Consider the following 25,660-nt stretch of genomic DNA (forward strand, 5'->3'; position numbering starts at 1 on the left):
TTGGGAGATTGTGGAGGCCAAGTCATCTGATGCAGCAGTCCATCACTCTCCTTGACAAAAAGCCCTTAGACAGCCTGGAGGTGTCTTTTGGGTCATTGTCCTGTTGAAAAACAAATGATAGTCCAAACCAGATGGCATGGCATATCGCTGCAGAATGCTGTGGTAGCCATGCTGGTTAAGTGTGCCTTGAATCCTAAATATATTACTGACAGTGTCACCAGCAAATCACCCCCACACCATTACACCACCTCCTCCATGCTCCACTGAGGGAACCACACATGCGGAGATCATCCGTACACCCACACCGCTTCTCACAAAAACACGGCGGTTGGAACCAAAAATCTCCAATTTGGACTCATCAGACCAGATGACAGATTTCCACTGGTCTAATGTCCATTGCTCGTGTTTTTTTGCCCAAGAAAGTCTCTTCTTCTTATTGGTGTCCTTTAGTAGTGGTTTCTTTGCAGCAATTCGACCATGAAGGCCTGGTTCACACAGTCTCTTCTGAACAGTTGATGTTGAGGTGTGTCTGTTACTTGAACTCTGAAGCATTTATTTGGGTTGCACTCTGAGGTGCAGTTAGCTCGAATGAACTTATCCTCTGCAGCAGAGGTATCTCTGGGTCTTCCTTTCCCGTGACGGTCCTCATGAGAGCCAGTTTAATCATAGCGCTTGATGGTTTTTGCGACTGCACTTTCAAAGTTCTTGAAATTTTCAGGATTGACTGACCTTCATGACTTAAAGTAATGATGGGTTGTCTTTGCTTATTTGAGCTGTTCTTGCCATAATATGGACTTGGTCTTTTACCAAATAGAACTATCTTCTGTATACCACCCCTACCTCACGACACAACTGATAGGCTCAAATGCATTGAGAAGGAAAGAAATTCCACAATTTAACTAAACAAGGCACACCTGTTAATTGAAATGCATTCCAGGTGACTACCTCATGAAGCTGGTTGAGAGAATGCCAAGATTGTGCAAAGCTGTCATCAAGACAAAGGTTGGCTACTTTGAAGAATCTCAAAAATGTAAAATATATTTTGATTTAAGACTTTGTTGGTTACTACATGATTCCATATATGTTATGTCATAGTTTTGATGTTACTATTATTCTACAATGTAGGAAATAGTAAAAAATAAAGTAAAACCCTTGAATAAATAGGTGTGTCCAAACTCTGGACCCTGTGTGTGTGTGTGTACACAAGTATATGGACATCCCTTCAAATTAGCCAAGCGTCAGCTGGAGTGGTGTAAAGCTTGCCAAAAGGACCTTCAAAATATGCACACTGCCCCTTGTGGTGAAATGAAGAACTGCCATGAGATACATTTGCATGTTCTTTTTATTTGATTTATTTAATATTTTATTTAACTATGCAAGTCAGTTAAGAACAAATTCTTATTTACAATGACTGCCAAACCCTAACCAGGACAATGCTGGGCCAATTGTGCGCCGTGTTATGGGACTCCCAATCAAGGTGATTACAGCCCTTAATCGAACCAGTGTCTGTAGTGACGCCTCTAGCACTGAGATGCCGGGCCTTAGACCGCTGCGCCACTCTGGAGGCCCAAATACATTGCAAATACATGGTCATAGAAGATATTAATTATTCTGATAAAGGAAAGTTACTGTTTGACAAAATAGGCATACAAAGGCAAATGTAGCAACGTGTGGAAATGATAACAATTGAGTTAAGGAAATGCAGAAATTGGTGATTTGTTTTATACGGTTCAATCAGAAGAAAGCCCCATTAAAACCATAGGGTCATACACTACTCCAAGCATATTTAGATCTTGTATTATTAATAAACACATACCGCCATACCATCAAAAATGAGACATATATTGTGATATAATATTTTAGCCATATCGCCCAGCCCTACACTAGTCTATCGCAGGGCCTTAGCCCCAATCCATCTCCTTAATGCTGTATGTGCCAAGCAGAGGCATCCGGTCCCACTTTTTAGTGTTTTCGTGTGACTCGACCAGGGATCGACGCCTATGGATATCTTTAGTGTCAATTTTTTACATTTTTCTGTTCTCTCCTGTGTCCCAGGCCTGTCACCAATGTACTGCAGCCTATTTGGCCTGATGAGGGAGAGCGACCGCATGTGGTTCCCACCCAATCACATCCTCAAACTGGACGAATCAGCCAATGAGATGCTCCTCTTCAGAGTGAGGTAGGAACTAGGAAGTGGCATGGGATCAGGGGTCTAGCACAATTTATTTCTCTGTTGAAAAGGAAATATTTAGTTGGAATAGATTTATAAAAAAAATGGAGGAATTAAAGTGTGAAAATGAGTGGTAATGAAGTTTAATCAAAGTATCATTGTACTGTCGTATGCACAATTATATACAATGTTCTTTTATCTTTTATCTTCTATGTCATCTTACTCTTTGGCTCAATTCCAATAACCCACCTCCTTCCCCTCCGTTTTGCGCTATCCCACAAGTGGTATGGCGTGGGAGTGGTGTCCCAATTCAACTTGGAGCGAGGTGTAGTGCCTTCTCAGTCCTCTAGTTGGCCCTCCAAACAATGTGAATCAAGTTGCTGACTTCCTACGGCAATAATGTCCATCTGCGGACTGATGTTACTACATGGCGCTTACTATGCCTCGCTAAATGCCGCGGCCACTGCCATTGTGGCTGCTAGCGCGGTTTCTGTCCCAGACTGCAGCACAATAGGTGGCGGTAATGCACCAAAAACCTACCGAACGAGGCTGATAGCTAGATAGGGGACACCGGTACACAGTGTCCTTCGCCCCCGCCTGCCGAGTACTGCTTTCCCGCAGTTATTTTAACATTAAGGCAAGGGAAGTAGTTAGCTTGTGTAGCCAATCCAACTCTCGCGTTGCACTACCCTCGCCATAACATGAAAATAACTGTGGGAAAGCAGTACTCGTCAGGTAGGGGGCGAAGGACACTGTACTGGTGTCCTAGCTAGCAGCCTCTGGCATTGGGCGAGGCATGTAGTGACCGTAGTATTCAGATAAACCCTACTCTCCTACCGAGTGGTTCTCAAAACTCCCAAGGCTCGAATGTTGCTTCAGGAAAGATGGCTGATTTAAAAATACTAGGATGGAAGCAATCTTTATGAATCATGCAAAACATGTACTGTTAAGAGGAATATTTTCGGTAGCCCGTTATACTCGTACCCCTGTGCGGGTTGAAAATGGCAGATTTGGGCACTGATAAGTGCCTAAATTGGGACGCAGTGGCTGTACAGTAACACGCTATAAATGATGTCAGAGCTCAGGTTCAGCGTTTTCACAGCGCTGTGTGGGTTTTGACTGACAGCCGTTCTGAACTTGAGCACCGCACACTTCAAGAAGCTTCCGCGAACCCTCCTGCTAATTGGGCATTTTTTGTTCTTCTGAGGGAAGGGAAGGCTTTAAAATTAGGAAGAGACTATGCATTTTAAAAGGATGAGACGATGAGGATTATAGTAAACACCACTTTGATGTCATACAAGCAAGCCAAAAACTTGAGTCCAAATATGCACTTCACATGAAGACTGTTAATGACATAAGGTTTACGATCACTGTTTGACGTGCAGTTACAAGATGACATGGCGTCATACCCTGGGTTGTTCTGAACAGAATGAGCCTATGTCTATTGTGAGGAAAATTTGCCACGGAACTCGCACCTGAATGCACGCATGACTCCATTCTATGTGCAGTGACATTACCGTCTGGTTCTCTGAATCGCCCTGTGAATGTCTAGCACCGTAAGATCCTATTTTATAACTAGTCCTGTCAAGATTTCAAATGATGCCCACCTGACCCAGATAGCTGTTTATAATGGGCCGTTTTTTGGGATTGCGTGAACAATAACCGTACTTGTTTGATGGCGGGGACGCGGGGTTGTGTTCCAAACAGAACAACTACAAGGGTGCTCGCTATAGTTTCTCAACGGCACAGCTAGGAGAGCTCAACAAAAAAAAGCACATAGTTGAATACTCTTCTTTGAGTCATTAAAGTGCATTGCGGATAAAAAAGACATGTACGTCTATGGATGTGTAGCCGATCTGTGTGTGGACCCTAAAACATTCGGTATAAATATTAGTTCAGTTCAGTAGCAGTGGTTTTAATTGTTCGTACAGGCAGAAAATACCTGTATGAAGGACATGTGACTGTTACATGTCAAACTGCTATTTTGGAATGAAAGTCCTTCTCCACATTGAACCACAGCCAGAGGACGTGTCCTGGCAGTTTTCTTGTTTTGTTGTTCTCATTTGTTGCTGATACGGTAAGTACGTATTTGTTGCATAAGAAATATAAGGAAAGCTATTACTGCCACCTGTACAGGCTAGTCATCCTTTGCATGGTAGGCTATCCATTGGCTGCTTTTATTTATCGCTCTAACCACTAGTTGCTCTGTTTTCTTGTGCCACCACCCTGTTTCTTTCCCCTCCCTCTCCCTCTAGGTACTACTTCCCTGGCTGGTATAACAACCGAGCCTCCTGTGCCCACCGCTATGGGGTCAACAAGGGGCTGGAGAGCCCTGTCTTAGACGACACCGTCATGTCCTACCTCTTTGCTCAGGTTAGTCTCGATTTTGGCATTATTTTTGCCTGGTTTGTTTTCAGTCTGGTAGAGTGAAATTCAAGAGAGCAAGATGTAAATTCATAAAGAGTCTCAGAGTAGGAGTGCTAATCTAGGTTCAGCTTTAAATTAATCGCCTCTTCTACTCAGGGTTGCTGTATAAATATGGGCTCTGACCAGACCACAGGCTATATTTGGGGTAATGGTCTCTATAAGCAAAGCACCTATCAGCAAGGCTTATAGAGCTTGTGATGTGTAAATCATTGCTTAATCCACCCATTGGGTGGAAGGGTGGTAGGGTTCTGAAGAAAGGGGAAGTGATATTGGGAGGCAGGGTGAGAGGCACAGTGGTGGGTTTTTTGTGTTTTTGTGTGTATGTGCTATCTCACGTTTTAACAATGTTTATGTGAAGATTTGTGAACCAGAGGGCCCTTTTGATCTTATCCTTTGGACTTTATCTACGCTTATCCTTTTCACTTTACTATGAGAGAATATGCTGTCATTTAAAGGGGCAATACGCAATTGCTGCATCCCAATTTTGGACTTATAAATAAATGATATACACTCATTGATTCTTGAAGAATATAACTTAGAGATGCCTCATGAGCTTAGTTAAACTTCCATACATCAGAACCCAAAATATTAGCTTGTTTTACCCAATGTTTGTAAAGATTTCAAATTAAATAAACACGGCAGAGCTTCAAAATATGTTTGAAACTATCATTCTGATTACCTTGGATAGGCAGTCCTTGCATCAATTACACTGTCTATGAATTTAAGTGGTGACATTTCTTTTACCAGAACAGAGGAGGGATGTGCTTTGTTATCTTTTCAACTGCGGATTTCCCCTTAAGTCTGTAGTGTGTCGTGTCTTTGGCTATGCCGGATTAAGTGATATGACATGCTATTCTATAAAATCCTTTCTCTGTAATTAATATTACCTGATTGAGCTAATCATGTAAATGTAATTAATTTGAAAATCGGGGCACCACGAAAGAGTGTTTATAGAGCTGTTATCTTCTGAATAAACTCTTAAAGACCTAGTAATATTTATCATCAATAGCAGTCAATATTAATCATCACCTTATTTCAGTCTCATCTGAAAGTTGGCTAACAAGTTGAATCAGCAATACAAACTTGGGTTTAATTATTTATTTACTAAATACCTAACTAATCACACAGAATTACATATACACAGAATGCAAATTATGTCATACAGAAAACGTCCCTGGTGGACGGAGCCGACATGACGGCTGGTTACACAAAGGAAAGGAGGTTGGGTTTGAGTGAAAGAGCGGGAAGACTGAGGAACAAAGGGAGGAATCCATGCTATCGTAAATACAGTATCTTATGCATTCTAAATTACCGCCCATTTGGAAAAGGAAAATGCAATAAATATTTACTCTGATCTGCGCTTCGGTAGGTTGGTCCTAGATGCTGGCCGTGTTAGCCAACAGAGATCTTCCTGCGGTAAATTGGATACGTTGTAGTATCGTCGTTGTGTGTTAGGCTGGATATGTCGTCCGTCCTTTCCTAGCCCACGTTTACAGCGGCCTCTGCTAACTCAACGGCTAGGAGGTATCACTTCTGTAGTGAATAAGAGTTCAAAGTTCATACCATTCGCAACCAAAGCTCACGTTGATGTTGGCTTCCATCTGTAGTTATTATCTGAACCATTCTGACGTCGGATCGTCATCCTAATGTACCCGGAACAAGAGGTTACATTTTCGTCAAGGCTTTATATAGAGGAGGGAGAAGGGTGTGTTTTCATAGTTTTATAGCCCATGTCTCTTTACAGGGGTGGGTCACTGATTGAGCAGAGCTCTAACTTTTTGAAAACACAATTCTCTCATTTGGAAGCTAAAATTACATTAAATCCTTTCACAAATAGTGTCATATTTAAACATTTAAATTGTAAAACAATTACATGTGAATCTGATAACTAGAATATATAGACTTTCCCAGATACAGTTTGTCGTCCTGTCATCAGTCATAATGTCTCAGATGACAACTGAACTGACATCATATTCATTAAGTACCAACGCATATTTTCAACTGGTTCTATTACCGAAATATGGTTCCTTCCCCCCACTTGTTTGATGTTCCCAGACTCTCTCTGTTTAACAAAGGCTATTCAAGAGTACTCCAGTAGAGTGAGAGAGAGAGGGAAGGGAGAAAGGTATTTATGGGAGGGTCATAAACCTTACCCACAGGCCAACGTCATGACAAGTGTTAGGTTCTACGTTTCTGGTACGAATTCCAGTTTTAGTCGATGTTATCCACAGAGAATATAGAAAGTGAAACTGGACTGTCTGTACTTCTAATCCGAGTATGTGAACAGAGTGAGGAGCAGAGTGAGGAGCAGAGTGAGGAGCAGAGTGAGGAGCAGAGTGAGGAGCAGAGTGAGGAGCAGAGTGAGGAGCAGAGTGAGGAGCAGAGTGAGGAGCAGAGTGAGGAGCAGAGTGAGGAGCAGAGTGAGGAGCAGAGTGAGGAGCAGAGTGAGGAGCAGAGTGAGGAGCAGAGTGAGGAGCAGAGTGAGGAGCAGAGTGAGGAGCAGAGCGTGCCCAATTTGACTGGAGTGCAGAGCGAGATTCCCAAAGGCTGGAGCATTAGCCTTCTCGCCCTCTCCAATTTTGCTCAAATAGCGCTCCAGTAGGTAGCCCTCACTTCACAGGTTCAAGGCATGCCCAGCATGCATTTGTAGTCGACTGCTATAGCCCCTTGCTTTAGCTACTGTCATGGAGTTCGCTAACAAATGTCATGAAGAAACTAGTAAAACACAGTTGCAAAATCAAGGTGACTTACAAAGATGAGGACCAAGAGGGAGTGAAGTGATGTAATGTCCACAACTAAAGAATTATTCTGGAATCTGAAAAGACACCCAAAAGCATGATGGTGTACTTACTACCAATGTTCCCTCTAAGCTGCGCGTGTATGCGGCCATGCGCCTCCAGGCCTGCTGCGCAGAAGAAGTGCCATGTCATGCAGAGACGCAAGAGATTGAACTTCACTGAGTTCACCTCATTAGTTTGCACTATATAGATTAGGGCCGACCCCAATTAGTCGATTGTTTAGTGATTCGACTGTTGGTCAACCGAGATTGTTTTCGTCAAGCAGTAATGTATGTATGTATGTATGTATGTATGTATGTATGTATGTATGTATGTATGTATGTATGTATGTATGTATGTGTGTGTGTGTGTGTGTGTGTGTGTGTGTGTGTGTGTGTGTGTGTGTGTGTGTGTGTGTGTGTGTACACACACACACTACTGCTTGACGAAAACCATCTCTATATATACACACACACACACTACTACTTGACGAAAACAATCTCTATATATATATATATGTACGTACGTACACACACACACACGTATATAGAGTTGTAGTCGGAAGTTTACATACACCTTAGCCAAATACATTTAAACTCAGTTTTCCACAATTCCTGACATTTAATCCGAGTAAAAATTCCCTGTCTTGGGTCAGTTAGGATCACCAAGAATGTGAAATGTCAGAATAATAGTAGAAATAATGATTTCTTTCAGCTTTTATTTCTTTCATCACATTCTTAGTGGGTCAGAAGTTTACCTACACTCAATTAGTATTTGGTAGTATTGCCTTAAATAATTTAATCTTGGGTCAAACTTTTAGTGTAGCTTCCCACAATAAGTTGGCTGAATTTTGGCCCATTCCTCCTGACAGAGCTGGTGTAACTGAGTCAGGTCTGTAGGCCTCCTTGCTCGCACACGCTTTTTCAGTTCTGCCCACAAATTTTCTATAGGATTGAGATCAGGGCTTTGTGATGGCCACTCCAATACAGTGCCTTGCGAAAGTATTCGGCCCCCTTGAACTTTGCGACCTTTTGTCACATTTCAGGCTTCAAACATAAAGATATAAAACTGTATTTTTTTGTGAAGAATCAACAACAAGTGGGACACAATCATGAAGTGGAACGACATTTATTGGTTATTTCAAACCTTTTTAACAAATCAAAAACTGAAAAATTGGGCGTGCAAAATTATTCAGCCCCCTTAAGTTAATACTTTGTAGCGCCACCTTTTGCTGCGATTACAGCTGTAAGTCGCTTGGGGTATGTCTCTATCGGTTTTGCACATCGAGAGACTGACATTTTTTCCCATTCCTCCTTGCAAAACAGCTCGAGCTCAGTGAGGTTGGATGGAGAGCATTTGTGAACAGCAGTTTTCAGTTCTTTCCACAGATTCTCGATTGGATTCAGGTCTGGACTTTGACTTGGCCATTCTAACACCTGGATATGTTTATTTTTGAACCATTCCATTGTAGATTTTGCTTTATGTTTTGGATCATTGTCTTGTTGGAAGACAAATCTCCGTCCCAGTCTCAGGTCTTTTGCAGACTCCATCAGGTTTTCTTCCAGAATGGTCCTGTATTTGTCTCCATCCATCTTCTCATCAATTTGAACCATCTTCCCTGTCCCTGCTGAAGAAAAGCAGGCCCAAACCATGATGCTGCCACCACCATGTTTGACAGTGGGGATGGTGTGTTCAGGGTGATGCGCTGTGTTGCTTTTACGCCAAACATAACGTTTTGCATTGTTGCCAAAAAGTTCAATTTTGACTAGAGCTCCTTCTTCCACATGTTTGGTGTGTCTCCCAGGTGGCTTGTGGCAAACTTTAAACAACACTTTTTATGGATATCTTTAAGAAATGGCTTTCTTCTTGCCGCTCTTCCATAAAGGCCAGATTTGTGCAATATACGACTGATTGTTGTCCTATGGACAGAGTATCCCAACTCAGCTGTAGATCTCTGCAGTTCATCCAGAGTGATCATGGGCCTCTTGGCTGCATCTCTGATCAGTCTTCTCCTTGTATGAGCTGAAAGTTTAGAGGGACGGCCAGGTCTTGGTAGATTTGCAGTGGTCTGATACTCCTTCCATTTCAATATTATCGCTTGCACAGTGCTCCTTGGGATGTTTAAAGCTTGGGAAATCTTTTTGTATCCAAATCCGGCTTTAAACTTCTTCACAACAGTATCTCGGACCTGCCTGGTGTGTTCCTTGTTCTTCATGATGCTCTCTGCGCTTTTAACGGACCTCTGAGACTATCACAGTGCAGGTACATTTATACGGAGACTTGATTACACACAGGTGGATTGTATTTATCATCATTAGTCATTTAGGTCAACATTGGATCATTCAGAGATCCTCACTGAACTTCTGGAGAGAGTTTGCTGCACTGAAAGTAAAGGGGCTGAATAATTTTGCACGCCCAATTTTTCAGTTTTTGATTTGTAAAAAAAGTTTGAAATATCCAATAAATGTCGTTCCACTTCATGATTGTGTCCCACTTGTTGTTGAATCTTCACAAAAAAATAGTTTTATATCTTTATGTTTGAATCCTGAAATGTGGCAAAAGGTCGCAAAGTTTAAGGGGGCTGAATACTTTCGCAAGGCACTGTACCTTGACTTTGTTATTCTTAAGCCATTTTGCCACAACTTTGGATGTATGCTTGGGGGTCATTGTCCATTTGGAAGACAATTTGTGACCAAGCTTTAACTTCCTGACTGATGTCTTGAGATGTTGCTTCAATATATCCACATCATTTTCCTCCCTCATGATGACATCTATTATGTGAAGCGTGCAAGTCCCTCCTGCAGCAGTGCTTCACGGTTGGTATGGTGTTCTTCAGCTTGCAAGCATCCCCCTTTTTCCTCCAAACATAATGATTGTCATTATGGCCAAACAGTTCTATTTTTGTTTCATCAGACCAGAGGACATTTCTCCAAAAAGTACGAACTTTGTCCCCATGTGCAGTTGCAAACCGTAGTCTGGCTTTTTTATGACGGTTTTGGAGCAAGGTCTTCTTCCTTGCTGAGCGGCCTTTCAGGTTATGTCGATATAGGACTCATTTTACTGTGGCTATAGATACTTTTGTACCTGTTTCCTCCAGCATCTTCACAAGGTCCTTTGCTGTTGTTCTGGGATTGATTTGCACTTTTCGCAGCAATGTACGTTCATCTCTAGGAGACAGAACGCGTCTCCTTCCTGAGCGGTATGGTGGCTGCGTGGTACCATGACGTTTATACTTGAGTACTATTGTTTGTACAGATGAACGTGGTACCTTCAGGCGTTTGGAAATTGCTCCCAAGAATGAACCAGACTTGTGGATAGCTACAATTTTTTTCCTGAGGTCTTGGCTGAGTTCTTTTGATCTTCCCATGATGTCAAGAAAAGCTGCACTGAGTTTGAAGGTAGACCTTGAAATAGATCCACAGGTACACCTCAAATTGACTTAAATGATGTCAATTAGCTATCAGAAGCTTCTAAAGCCATGACATCATTTTCTAGAAAATCACATTGTAGGATTTTTAATGAATTTATTTGCAAATTATGGTGGAAAATAAGTATTTGGTCACCTACAAACAAGCAAGATTTCTGGCTCTCACAGACCTTCTTTAAGAGGCTCCTCTGTCCTCCACTTGTTACCTGTATTAATGGCACCTGTTTGAACTTGTTATCAGTATAAAAGACCTGTCCACAACCTCCAACAGTCACACTCCAAACTCTACTATGGCCAAGACCAAAGAGCTGTCAAAGGACACCAGAAACAAAATTGTAGACCTGCACCAGGCTGGGAAGACTGAATCTGCAATAGGTAAGCAGCTTGGTTTGAAGAAATCAACTGTGGGAGCAATTATTAGGAAATGGAAGACATACAAGACCACTGATAATCTCCCTCGGTCTGGGGCTCCACGCAAGATCTCACCCCGTGGGGTCAAAAGGATCACAAGAACGGTGAGCAAAAATCCCAGAACCACACGGGGGGGACCTAGTGAATGACCTGCAGAGAGCTGGGACCAAAGTAACAAAGCCTACCATCAGTAACACACTACGCCGCCAGGGAATCAAATCCTGCAGTGCCAGACGTGTCCCCCTGCTTAAGCCAGTACATGTCCAGGTCCATCTGAAGTTTGCTAGAGAGCATTTGAATGATTCAGAAGAAGATTGGGAGAATGTCATATGGTCAGATGAAACCAAAATATAACTTTTTGGTAAAAACTCAACTCGTTGTGTTTGGAGGACAAAGAATGCTGAGTTGCATCCAAAGAACACCATACCTACTGTGAAGAATGGGGGTGGAAACATCATGCTTTGGGGCTGTTTTTCTGCAAAGGGACCAGGACGACTGATCCGTGTAAAGGAAAGAATGAATGGGGCCATGTAGCGTGAGATTTTGAGTGAAAACCTCCTTCCATCAGCAAGGGCATTGAAGATGAAACGTGGCTGGGTTTTTCAGCATGACAATGATCCCAAACACACCGCCCGGGCAACGAAGGAGTGGCTTCGTAAGAAGCATTCAAGGTCCTGGAGTGGCCTAGCCAGTCTCCAGATCTCAACCCCACAGAAAATCTTTGGAGGGAGTTGAAAGTCCGTGTTGCCCAGCAACAACTCCAAATCATCACTGCTCTAGAGGAGATCTGCATGGAGGAATAGGCCAAAATACCAGCAACAGTGTGTGAAAACCTTGTGAAGACTTACAGAAAACGTTTGACCTCTGTCATTGCCAACAAAGGGTATATAACAAAGTATTTAGATAAACTTTTGTTATTGACCAAATACTTATTTTCCACCATAATTTGCAAATAAATTCATAAAAAATCCTACAATGTGATTTTCTGGATTTATTTTCCCTCATTTTGTCTGTCATAGTTGAGGTGTACCAATGATGAAAATTACAGGCCTCTCATCTTTTTAAGTGGGAGAACTTGCACAATTGGTGGCTGACTAAATACTTTTTTGCCCCACTGTATCACCAGTAGTACATTTACCGTTATTTCCTATAATGTGTAGGTGATCCTTTCTAACGCAGCTTTTCTGAAAGATATCATGTAGTAGAACTGCAGAAGTGCTGCTCTCCACTTTCTGGAGGACCGAGTTTTGAAATCTGTGGAATTAGAGTATGATAGTTAAGGAGATGGAGAACATTCTGCCGTTTTGATTGCAAATATGCAGACAGTCGAAAAGAGATCACACAGAAGGCTGTTGTAATCCGGAGGCAGGTGTTTTATACATCTTCAAACTAAGAGCAAACATGGCATCTGTGACAGAGGGGGAGAAGCGTCCATCCATGTATAAGGGTAAGATAGTTTAGCTAGCAAAATTTTTCAGATATGACATGTTTCTAATTTTGTCAGTCATTTTCTTTTTAAGTCAGTGTACTGTTAGCTAGCTAGCTAACATTAGCTGGCTTGCTCCCTAGCTAACGTTACGTGTTTGATCTGTGTAGTAATATTTGTATCTTTTAGCTTGCTAACATTGAACCTTGTTGGTTAGCTACCTGAAGATTCATACATTATGAGTTTATATTATGGTTCATTGTTTAGCTAGCTAGCTACATGTCTAAACAAAAGACTCCACTATGCAAGTAACCATTTCAGTAGAATGTTAATGACCACAACAACTGTTGATAGACGTAGCTGGTAAATTTGCTCTGGCTATCTACTCCGATTTCAGAGCACTCTTGTCTGAGTGTGCCAGAGCGCAGAATAACTGACAAATTTACTAACGCTCAACACCCTTTGAATTTGGCCTGTGTCATGCAGCATGAGGTGCATGGCAGCGGATGCATGGCACCACAATGGGCCTCAGGATCTTGGCATGGTATCTCTACATTTAAATTGCCATCGATAAAATGCAGTTGTGTTTGTTGTCCATAGCTTATGCCTGCCCATACCATAACCCCACTACCACGATGGGGCACTCTGTTCAAAACGTTGACATCAGCAAACCGCTCGACCACACAATGCCATGCACGTGGTCTGCGGTTGTGACGTCGGTTGCCAAATTCTCTGAAATTACATTGGAGGTGGCTTATAGTAAAGAAATTAGCTTTACCTACTCTGGCAACTGCTCTGGACATTCCTGCAGTCAGCATGCCAATTGCACACTCCCTCAAAACTTGAGACATCAAGTGTGACAAAACTGCACATTTTAGAGTGACCTTCTATTGTCCCCAGCACAAGGTACACCTGTGTAATGATCATTCTGTTTTTATCAACTTCTTGACATGACACACCTGTCAGGTGGATGGGTTATCTTGGCAAATGAGAAATACTCACTAACAGGGATGTAAACAAATTTGTACACAGAATTTGAGAGAAATAAGCTTTTTGTGCATATGGAACATTTCTGAGCTCTTTTATTTCAGCTCATGAAACATGGGATCAACACTTTTCATGTTCCGTTTATATTTTTGTTCAGTGTAATTGGAAGCTCCCTTAACGGCCAGATCCGGGTACATTTGATACTTTTCAGAACTGCAGAATTGAACTAACTGCTCTACCAAGTCAACGGCCTTCAAAGGGAGAGATGGGTACTATACTAAATCACTATACTTAATCAGTAACAAAAAGGTTTTAATTACTGACTACACAAAACACAACTTCTGTTCACAGGGAGGCCACTCTCCCCATTTACTTTCACCTTACTGGAAGGTATTGTTTTAATCTACCCCCCCCAGTTTTACTGTATGTACTATCACCAATCTCTGTTGGATATTCACTATTTGCTTCACACTCCTTGAGTATTATTTTGAGATGAATCGGTTTTATACCCAAATTATAAAATACATCAGCCAGATACCAATGTTCACCAAATTAAAACGTAGTGTTTTTTTGAGCCAGATACCGCACAAAAACAAAAATGTTGAAGGCTAATTTACCCCATTCTGACAGAAGTTAAACTATTTCAGAATAAGAATGAATAAAGTCTCACAAGATTGAGCATGTGAGGAGTGTTTTGCCATGCCAACAGATTATCCAAACACAAAATCGGTTCTAACCCAGCTACAATAACGATCAAGCCCGGTATTGTTACTGGACCTATTGTAAACTGCATGGGTAGTAGTTACATTGCTCTTGACTCCATTGAACGTAATGATTTTTCTCGTCGTAAATGTAGCCATTTTGAGCGACCTCACAGAGGCCAAATATCCCTCTGCTCTGGACATTTTCATGAGTTTGCTACTGCTCACTCTAGTCAGTAAAGAAAGTGAGTCGGCGCAGAGAGCCCAGGCACCACCGTACATTCTCACCCAATGGCCAAGTGTGCGGCATCAGTGTGCTTTTATTCTCCCTACTCTCAAATCCTTTACCAGTGCTTGGGATATGGGTAGGAGCGACAACACGCACTGCTGCACCGTGAGCTGAATTTGATTCCGCTCTCAATGCAGCTTGCACTATCTGTTCCCAGCTGGTGTGTTGATCCACCCCGCTGGCCATAGCGTGGTGGACTTAATAGTGGGTTTCAAACCTGTCACATTCCTTCTCTAGCATCAAAATTGCCAGCCAGAGCCACATTTTTGTGCCCTATGTTTTTTCCATCCTATGGCTCTTTTGGACCCTGAAAAGATTTACTGGTTTTGTTCACAGCTAGTCTGAACAGAACCTTCCCTGCAGTGGTTAAGAATCCTTTCCCCGCTACATGTGAGGTTGTTGGATCACATGCCTCGCGGCTGTAAGACCAAGCAGGGTTTTTGATGAGCTGCTAGGAGTTGTGCCAAAATTGCTCTAGGCAGGAGAGCGCAGACAACGGGATCATAAGCGCCCGCATGGAAACCAAAAATTCAACCCTCTTTTCTAATGAAGCTGACGAATTCCTGACCCTATATAACTTCTTTCATTATGCAATGCATTTCCTCAATATTTGGCAGCTGGTACGAACCGGGCTCACCTCTCTATGGTTTCCAGGACTACCATTTTGGATTTGATTTGTATTATTTTCCAGAGCCTTCGAGGTCCTGGTTCTGTTGATTTCAAAATGTTTCTCTAGTCGCCTCATACTACTCGCCTGCACAAGCTGACTCTCTATATCTTTAATATGAGATGTATTGGTTCTACCTTGCTGATGATGAAACAACGCCATCAAAACGCGTGTATATTGAGCTTGCGATTTGTCCTTGACGTCATTGTGCCGTGCCATACCACCACATCTCTGTTTGATTGGAATGTTCAGTCAGCAGGGAAATGCTGACCAATTGATTCCAATTTGCACAATTTTCCCCATACCGAATTGGTAGATTCTTTGCGCGCCTCTTTCAGCACACCCATGGCGTTACAAAATGTTTCCTCTTCTATTCCCCCTTTTACAGAAGTGTCAGAACCCACAGATGCCATTTTCAATGGTTATTATTTCTCTGCCTCTCCCGACGAGATCTACGGTGTTTAGATGTTCTCACCCACTATTTATGGGGTACAAATAACGTCTTCATACTGCTATACACGGAGGTGGACTTCCTCCAGAACTTGAATGCAACCTTCTAACACTATACACATTACTACTTACTGACAACGCCTCCTCCTTGATTGGATGCTACTAACAGGAGCCGTCCATGTTCAATGAATTCATGGTACCCAAGAAGATTCTTTCAACATTAACTCCTTCTCTTACAATCAAACATACTGGTATAAAAATGACAATTTATCCATACAACGAACAGACAATGACACACAGTAAGACAAACATTAATATAGTCATCTGGGCAAGGAACAAAAAAAAAAGATGTTCATCTAGGCCACAAACCTCAAAAATGCCAATCATCCAGTAGGGCAAATTTTTTAAATTGTCATCTCGGCCACAAACTGCAAAAATGCCAATCATCCACTAGGGAAAACATATAAATAGTAATCTAGGCCGGGGGGGGGTCGGCAGGGGGGACTCAGTCCGGTTTTAAACGTACTCTTGAAAGCTGTAATAGTAGAACGCACAAGGTGCAATTTTGAAATTGAGTAGTGCTTCATCAGTTCCTGGCATACCTTACAGAGCTATTTATAACTTGTCAGAAATGTCCAGATCATCTAGTCAGCTAACATTTTTTACTTCGTTTTTTTTTAGACCATAGTTATTGTTGTAATGTATTCACATGAATACACATTAGACATGGCAAAATGTATAGAATTGCAATAAAATTTGCTTTAAAACTGTAAAACACTCTTTACCCCCTCATGACAAAATGTGTAGAATTGCAGGAAATGAGCTTTAAACATGCAAAATTCTCTCCACCAACAAGAAGGGTGTGAACAGTTGTGTATCATGAACAGAGCTTGTCTCAATAGAAATAGATGTGGCTTGCGGGGAGGGGGTGTTCCCCAATGCTGGAAGCGGGGCCCCGAGTGAAAAAGTTTGGGAACCCCTGATCTAAGCCTCAGACTTCAAATGACATAGTGATCCAGTAGGGGACGCTCAAATGAAAATAGTAATCTAGGCCACAAACCGAAAAAAATGACAATCATCCACGTCAAGACAGTGTGACTAATGAATAAATCCAGGCTTTCGAAGTCAATTTCCCAAAATTCATATTCTGCCTACACCCCCCCCCCCCCCCCCCAAGATGTCAGAATGAGTGGAATGGTTCTAGGAACTTTGCCTACCTCGTTTTTGTGTGCCGTCTCCTGTTCCACTGATTCAGACTCGTTAGTCCAACTGTAAATTGTGGTGAATCCTACCGACAACGCCAATTGTTAGGTTCTAAGTTTCTGGGACAAATTCCTGTCGGACTCCAAAGAAAGCTACATTTAATTAAACCACACTGGGTCATACAGCCGCAAAAGACAAGTTACAGAATCTCAGAACATATATTTAACACCTGTTTTCCCAGACAAGCCCTCCCCCTCCTGAGTTTAGGAGGTACAATGAATCTCTGGTTAGGCAGGTGGTGTTATCATCCCAGCCCGAGTCCAGAACCTTTGGTACTCTTCCACGCGTCTCCCGGTCTTCTTATCAGTAAGGAGTGTACATTCTTGCACCTTGCCGCAGTCCATTCTTAATTATCCTCTCATACACAGAGGGCTATTTGAGAAAAAGCAATATATTCATGGATACCATGATGCAAATCATAATGAGTGAATATAATATAACACAGTTAAGCTATAAGACAGTGTCACAGGGCAGGTGTTCGCAATCTATTATCTCTACCATTTGACTCCTGTCTCACAGGGGCATCTATCAAACCCATAACATGTTATTCACTATTGCTAGGATGCTTATTTGATTATAAACATACTAAAACATGCTCAAGTCAATTAGTCACTTTCCGACTGTAGTTTAGGACAAGTTAGGCCCTGGGTTGCTGTAAGGAAAGGGGTGTTGACTCTTTAGTACACATTCTGAGAACTGAGGTACCTGGTTTCCACGTATCTTTGAAAGTTGGGTAATGTTCCTCAAGATGTTCTGTCTGGTTAGTGCATTAGTTATCTAGTCGAGGCCGGTGTCTGTTGTGGTTTTGGTTGATGTTATCCACAGAGAATTTAGAAAGTGAAACTGCACTGGCCAGGGTTTTAATAACCGTGAGGGCCCATGGGGACAGAGAGGCATGACACTGATAGGGCTGTATAACTACAGATTTGAGGCTTGAACAACTGCTTTGTGCCTAATCAGATGGTCTGTCTGCCGTTTTTCGTCTCTCATATCATGTTAACATTATCCCTCTCCCCCCTTTTTTTCTTTCTCTTCTCCCCTTTTTTCCTTTTCTGTTTTCACCTTATGCCACCTGTACCCTGTATCTCCCTGCCTTCTTCCTTTCTGGCTTGTACCTCCCTCCCTCCCTCCCTCCCTCAGTGGCGTAGTGACTTTGTGGATGGCTGGGTCAGTATCCCAGTAAACCATGAGGCCCAGGAGGAGTGTCTTGGCATGGCTGTGTTGGATATGATGAGGATGGCTAAGGAGAGCAGCCAGGCTCCTGTGGACATCTTCAACGACACCAGGCGAGTACACTGGAGGAAGATGGAGCATATTGAACCTCAAAGCAAAGAAAAATGTATTAGGAATCGTTTGGGAAACAAAGCGGCGTTCACAACGGTCAAACCAGGTGGATTGCATAGCCTCCGCTGTGGTCACTAAAGATATAGGGATGTTAACCCAACATTTGTATTTCCTTTCTGGCCACCTAATCATCCCTAGCTTCCAATTGGCTTATTCAGTTGCACCCCTCTCCCCTGCAACTCTTCCCCTGAGGTGTTGCTGTAAGAGAGGAATGTACCGGGTGAACACTTCACTGTTAGGGTTAAATATAACTTGTACGTTTTGGCATATGACATATGGTATAATGACGGCGCTCCCTCTCTTCTAGAGGTCTTCGGATCGACCCAATTACCTGAGATCCGACCAACATTTTGTAGTTAACCCCTTGCATCCCAGGTTGGATCTCGCCCGGTGGCCACATACCTCAGATCTGTGTGAAAATAGGTGAAATACCAACCGGATCCGAAATGATATCTTTGAGTTTTGTTCCTAAACAATATAAATGCTCATTTCAAACATTTGCATTTTATTCTCTTAACGCTAGAACCGCCATAGGCCAACGGCCACTGACGTTTGATTTTGGACTGTATATTAAAATAACCCCCCCCCCACAAAGAAAACACCATGTCCTGTTCCTCGCCTGACTTTTCCTAAATGTTTGTGTTTTACACTGCTCACAAACAGAAAAGTATATAGAGCCTTTTTACCCATTCATTTACCCGTAATTGTTTTCTTACACTTATTCCCAATTCATTCCGCCAAGACAATGTGCTGTAGGACGTTGGTACCTAGCCAGGCGCTAATGCGTCTCTCTCTCTCTCACTGAATGAATGACAAATGAATGAATGGGCAATAATTATGCAAGTTACTTCACAATCAAATTTAAATGAGGCCTAACTGAATGATGAGGATGAGGAGGTTGATTTAATTCAGAACAATAGTGGCGTAATTGATGAGTTTGTTATGCCTATTTATCAGTGTTGGCTTATGTTCATCATTTGACCACGCACCTTGCAGGTTGATACATTCTCATTTACGTTTTACTTTGTAAAAATAAGCTGTTATGGTACTGTTTGATTTACTAGGACTCTATTACTAATCAAATGTATTGTACAGGAAATGAAAACATGCTGTGTGTTGCAGTGGGCCGTTAGAATAATGCTAAACATATCCTTGACTCTATCCAAGTTGATGAGCGGGAAACATATCCTTGACCCTATCCAAGTTGATGAGCGGGAAACATATCCTTGACTCTATCCAAGTTGATGAGCGGGAAACATATCCTTGACCCTATCCAAGTTGATGAGCGGGAAACATATCCTTGACTCTATCCAAGTTGATGAGCGGGAAACATATCCTTGACCCTATCCAAGTTGATGAGCGGGAAACATATCCTTGACTCTATCCAAGTTGATGAGCGGGAAACATATCCTTGACCCTATCCAAGTTGATGCGCGGGAAACATATCCTTGACTCTATCCAAGTTGATGAGCGGGAAACATATCCTTGACTCTATCCAAGTTGATGAGCGGGAAACATATCCTTGACCCTATCCAAGTTGATGAGCGGGAAACATATCCTTGACCCTATCCAAGTTGATGAGCGGGAAACATATCCTTGACTCTATCCAAGTTGATGCGCGGGAAACATATCCTTGACTCTATCCAAGTTGATGCGCGGGAAACATATCCTTGACCCTATCCAAGTTGATGAGCGGGAAACATATCCTTGACTATATCCAAGTTGATGAGCGGGAAACATATCCTTGACTCTATCCAAGTTGATGAGCGGGAAACATATCCTTGACTCTATCCAAGTTGATGAGCGGGAAACAAACAATGCCAGTCAGCCTGCACAGCTGGCCCATCGAAACTACACCTAAACTACACCTAAACCCAGTCAGCCTGCACAGCCGGCCCATCGCAACTACACCTAAACTATACCAAAACTAATTTCACACGTTATAAGAGTTAGCCTATAGACCAGATTAAATTGACAATAATCTGATGAGTGACAATATTAGGCCTATCGGTACTCAAATTGTACATGAAGAGATGGGCGCATCTTGTAATTGACAGATGCAGGGAAAGGAGCATTGCTTTATCAAATCCTTCTTCGGTCACATGCAGGTAAAACATTTTGATTTCTATGTAGTATTCTGCAGTTTCTGTGACACTTTGTCAAAAACTCCAAATTCAAGAGGTGCAGCTATTTTTCCAAATGTCACTTTTTTAGAAGACTAACTGTGCTGTCCATGCATTCAGCACATGACCCAGCGGAATTATGTTTTTAGATTTTTCTAGTCATTTTCAAATGAATTACATATGAAAAGCTGAAATGGATAGATTTTTTAACCAAATTTATGTCCTAAATAAAAAAAGCATTGTTTTGGGCAAATCAAACAACACATCACTGAGTACCACTCTTCATATTTTCAAGCATGATGGTGGCTGCATCATGTTATGGGTATGCTTTTCATCGGTAAGGATTGGGATTTTTTGTTGATGAAAAATAAATGGAGTAGAGCTAGGCGCAGGCAAAATCCTAGAGGAAAACCTGGTTGTCTGCTTTCCAACAGAAATTAGGAGATAAATTAACTGTCCTTTCAGCAGGACAGTAACCTAAAACACAAGGCCAAATATACACTGAAGTTGCTTAGCAAGATTACCTCCTGAGTGGCCTAGTTACCAGTTTTGACTTAAATCTATGGCAAGACTGTCAAGCAATGATCAACAACCAACTTGACAAAGCTTGAAGCATTAAAAAAAATTATAGTGGGCAAATATTGTACAATCCGGGTGTGCAAAGCTCTTAGAGACTTACCCAGAAAGACTCACAGCTGTAATCACTGCCAAAGGTGATTCTAACATTGACTCAGGGTTGTGAATATTTATGAAAATGTGAGTTCTGTATTTCATTTTCAATAAATATGCAAATACTTCTAAAAACATGTTTTCACTTTGTTGTTATGGGGTATTGTGTGTAGATGGGTAAGATAAAAAAAACAATTAAATCAATTTCGAATTCAGGCTTTAACATAACAAAATGTGGAATAAGTAAAGTATGAATATTTTCTGAAGGCACTGGTCATGCAAATCAATGAACATATGAACTCTTAGTGTGTGAGATTATCAGTATTGAAACCGTGTTCATGACATCCTTTACAGAACATAATAAACCCATGTCATTAAATATTTCATGAGACACGGTGTCTGTACTCACCCGGGCCTCCTTTTCTCACTCCATCACACCACACCTCCGTCCAATCCAACCCAGCCCATGTATTTAAAATACATATTATTTTCTGTTAGTTGCTAATTTTCACATTTTGAAAAATGTCCTTTCTTAAAACACGATATTGTATCACATAATTCATCTCTTGGCTGCTATTGATACTAGTATTTAATGCACCCAATTGTAACTAAACCAATCCCAAACTGCCCCCCCCCCCCCACAGCTATAAGTCATTCCTGCCCAAGGACATACGTGCCCGTATCCAGGAGTACCACTTTGTGACCCGGAAGAGGATCCGCCATCGCTTCAAGAAGTTCATCCAGCAGTTTTGCCAGTGTAATGCCACCGCTCGCGATCTCAAGCTCAAATACCTGGCAAATCTGGAGATGCTGCAGCCAGCCCTCTATTCCGAGTGCTTCCGGGTCACAGAGCCCTCGGCTGGAGAGGTCACCATCGTCGTCACGGGTAACAATGGAATTCAGTGGTCCCAGGGGAAGGATATGGAGATCGAAAAGGTAGGGAGAAGTAGCATTCTCTTCTCTTTCTCTTATTGTCCTTTCTTTCTATTCTTCTCTTCTTGGAAACGGCATATGCCGTGCTGAAACGACCACAAAATGGCTGTGATTAGTTATGTGTTTCAATTGTCTCATGCAATCATTTCATAGTTTCATAGAGAGTAAGCGGAAGGGCGTTTGAATGTTGTGCATTCAGGATTGCTGCTACTGTATGTGACTTCTCTTTCTCGCTCACTATCTCTCTCTACCGGTGTGTCTCAGGGTTTCCAGACGTACTGTGATTTCCCAGAGGTTATAGACATCAGCATTAAGCAGGCCAACAAGGGCGGTGCTATCGAGAGTCGTATCGTCACCATCAACAGACAGGACCATCAGACTCTGGTACGACCACCCTGCTAACCTAACTCATAGAGGGATAAGATGAACATATTGAACACCTTCCTAATATTGAGTTGAAACCCCCCCCCCCCCTTTGCCCTCAGAACATCCTCAATTCGTTGGGGCATAGACTCTACAAGGTGTCGAAAGCATTCCACAGGGATGATGGCCCGTGTTGACTCAAATGATTCCCACAGTTGTCATTCTTGATGCACATGGGAAACTGTTGTATGTGGAAAAACCCAGCAGTGCTGCAGTTCTTGACACAAACTGGTGTGCCTGGCACCTACTACCCTACCCCGTTCAAAGGCACTTTAATCTTTTGTCTTTTCCATTCACCATCTGAATGGCACTAATACACAATCCATGTTTCAGTTAACTCGAGGCTTAAAAATCCTTCTTGAATCTGTCCCCTCCCTTTCATCTACACTGATTTGAAGTGGATTTAACAAGTGACATCAATAATAGATCATAGCTTTCACCTGAATTTATCTGGTCGGTCTATGTCATGGAAAGATTTGTACACTCAGTTTATAAACTCAGCAAAAAAAGAAATGTCCCTGTTTCAGGACCCTGTCCTTAAAATATTATTTGTAAAAATCCAAATAACTTCACAGATATTCATTGTAAAAGGTTTAAACACTGTTTCCCATGCTTGTTATGAACAATTAATGAACATGCACCTGTGGTAATGGTCATTAAGACACTAACAGCTTATAGACAGTAGGCAATTAAGGTCACAGTTATGAAAACTTAGGACACTAAAGAGAAAGATGCCCAGGGTCCCTGCTCATCTGCGTGAATGTGCCTTAGGCATGCTGCAAGGTGGCATGAGGACTGCAGATGTGGCCAGGGCAATAAAGTGCAATGCCTGTACTGTGAGACGCCTTAGACAGCGCTACAGAGAGACAGGACAGCTGATCGTCCTCGCAGTGGCAGACCACATGTAACAACACCTGCACAGGATCGGTACATCCGAACATCACACTTGCGGGACAGGTACAGGATGGCAACAACAACTGCCCGAGTTACACCAGGAATGCACAATCCTTCCATCAGTGTTCAGACTGTCCCCAATAGGCTGAGAGAGGCTCGACTGAGGGCTTGTAGGCCTGTTGTCTGGTGAGGAGGACCTGCCTTACATCACCGGCAACAACGTCGCCTACGGGCACAAATCCACCGTCGCTGGACCAGACAGGACTGGCAAAAAGTGCTCCTCACTGATGAGTCACTGTTTTTGTCTCACCAGGGGTGATGGTCGGATTCGCGTTTATCGTTGAAGGAATGATCGTTACACCGAGGCCTGTACTCTGGAGCAGGATCTATTTGGAGGTGGAGGGTTCGTCATGGTCTGGGGCGGCGTGTCACAGCATCACCGGACTGAGCTTGTTGTCATTGCAGGAAATCTCAACGCTGTGCATTACAGGGAAGACATCCTCCTCCCTCATGTGGTACCCTTCCTGAATTCTCCTCCTGACATGACCCTGCAGCATGACAGTGCCACCAGCCATACTGCTCGTTCTGTGCGTGATTTCCTGCAAGACAGGAATGTCAGTGTTCTGCCATGGCCAGCGAAGAGCCCAGATCTCAATCCCATTGAGCACCTCTGGGACCTGTTAGATCAGAGGGTGAGGGTGAGGGCTAGGGCCATTCCTTGGTGGAAGAGTGGGGTAACATCTCACAGCAAGAACTGGCAAATCTGGTGCAGTCCATGAGGAGGAGATGCACTGCAGTACTTAGTATCTGGTGTGGCCACCAGCTGCAATGACTGTTACTTTTGGTTTTGACCACCCCCCCTTTGTTCAGGGACACATTGTTCCATCTCTCTTAGTCACATGTCTATGGAACTTGATCAGTTTGTCTCAGTTGTTGAATCTTGTTATGTTCACACACATATTTAAACATGTTAAGTTTGCTGAAAATAAACGCAGTTGACAGTGAGAGGACGTTTCTTGCTGTTTATTACCCTACAGCCACTTGTACACCTTGTATGTGTGGAAGAGTTTCTTGGGTCAGCGTGGCGGAGGTGACGTTGCCTACCCTCACCACCTGGGATCTGCCCTTCAGGAAGTCCAGGATCCAGTTGCAGAGGGAGGTGTTCCGGTGTCCTAAGCTTGGTGACGAGCTTGGAAGGGAGAATAATGTTCATCGCTGAGCTGTAGTCAATGAACAGCATTCTCACATAGGTGTACCTCTTTTTTAGGTGGGTTAGGGCCGTGTGAAGTGCAATTGAGATTGTGTCGTCTATTGATCCGTTGGGGGGGGGGGGGGGGGGGGGTCTAGGGTGTCTGGGATGAGGGTGTTGATGTGTGCCATAATCGGCCTCTTTAAGCACTTCATGATTACAGATGTGAGTTCTGCAGGGCGGTAGTCATTGTGGCATGAAGCCTTAAGAGTTCTTGGGACCAGGAATGATGGTGGTCATCTTGAAACATGGGGATTACAGACTGGCACAAGGAGAGGTTGAAAATGACCGTGAATATCCCTTCCAGCTGTTCTGCGCATTCTCTGAGAATGTGCCCTGGAATACCGTGGAGCCACACAGCCTTGTGGGTGTTGACTAGGACTGTGGCGGTCATTACATTTTGTCAGCCAGTTATCATCTTACGGTAATTTACCGGTAATTAACAAACACAGTCAGCATCTCCAGGCCTCCATGCATACAAGCTGCTCATCTGCGCACTTGGAACTTTTACATATTTAAAACGTTCTAACAAATCAATGTAATATATACCATCACAATAATTATTTTAGGCAGGTCTAAAGAAACATAATATAAAGAAACTGTGTTTCAGAAGAACAGAATATGAGTTGGCCTACTGTATGTTATCTTGCTATGCGCCAGGCCATAGGCTGTAGGCTTGTTCTTTTAGCAGACATGATATGCTTATGTCCCGTGCCAAATCTATGATTGTGTAGTAAGAAGAATATAATTGAGGTTGGCGAGATAAAATGTGAAGGATATTTTTCCCATTCCGAAGCGGCTATGTTGAGCATAAATGTGATCATTTGAAACCGGTCCTATAGGCTATCGACTTTAGTTGTGAATGATGCAAGTCTTAGAATGTCTTACAAATCAGAACGTATATGGGTTGCATAGTGCAACTATAGGCTGTTGATGCGTTTGAGAAAGTATCCCAAAAAAGTTGCGCTCTGTTCTTTGTCTCAGGCTGCACACGCTGTGATCATCAAGTGATCATATTTTCGCCCGTTGG

At 42.6% G+C, this 25,660-nt stretch overlaps 1 protein-coding gene across 2 annotated transcripts in view; it reads left to right on the top strand.

Moving 5' to 3' along the window:
* The window catches only part of LOC109877853 (tyrosine-protein kinase JAK2), an 80,823-nt gene that overhangs the window by 30,393 nt on the left and 24,770 nt on the right, over positions 1 to 25,660 (top strand). For both annotated transcript variants that reach the window (XM_020470082.2, XM_020470083.2), the window contains exons 3-7: positions 2,056 to 2,179; positions 4,426 to 4,543; positions 18,136 to 18,281; positions 21,776 to 22,067; positions 22,329 to 22,448. In XM_020470082.2, the coding sequence (XP_020325671.1) occupies positions 2,056 to 2,179; positions 4,426 to 4,543; positions 18,136 to 18,281; positions 21,776 to 22,067; positions 22,329 to 22,448 (800 nt within the window). The remainder of the gene's footprint in view (positions 1 to 2,055; positions 2,180 to 4,425; positions 4,544 to 18,135; positions 18,282 to 21,775; positions 22,068 to 22,328; positions 22,449 to 25,660) is intronic.

Source organism: Oncorhynchus kisutch, linkage group LG23 (genome assembly GCF_002021735.2).
Source record: "Oncorhynchus kisutch isolate 150728-3 linkage group LG23, Okis_V2, whole genome shotgun sequence".
Lineage (NCBI taxonomy): Eukaryota > Metazoa > Chordata > Actinopteri > Salmoniformes > Salmonidae > Oncorhynchus > Oncorhynchus kisutch.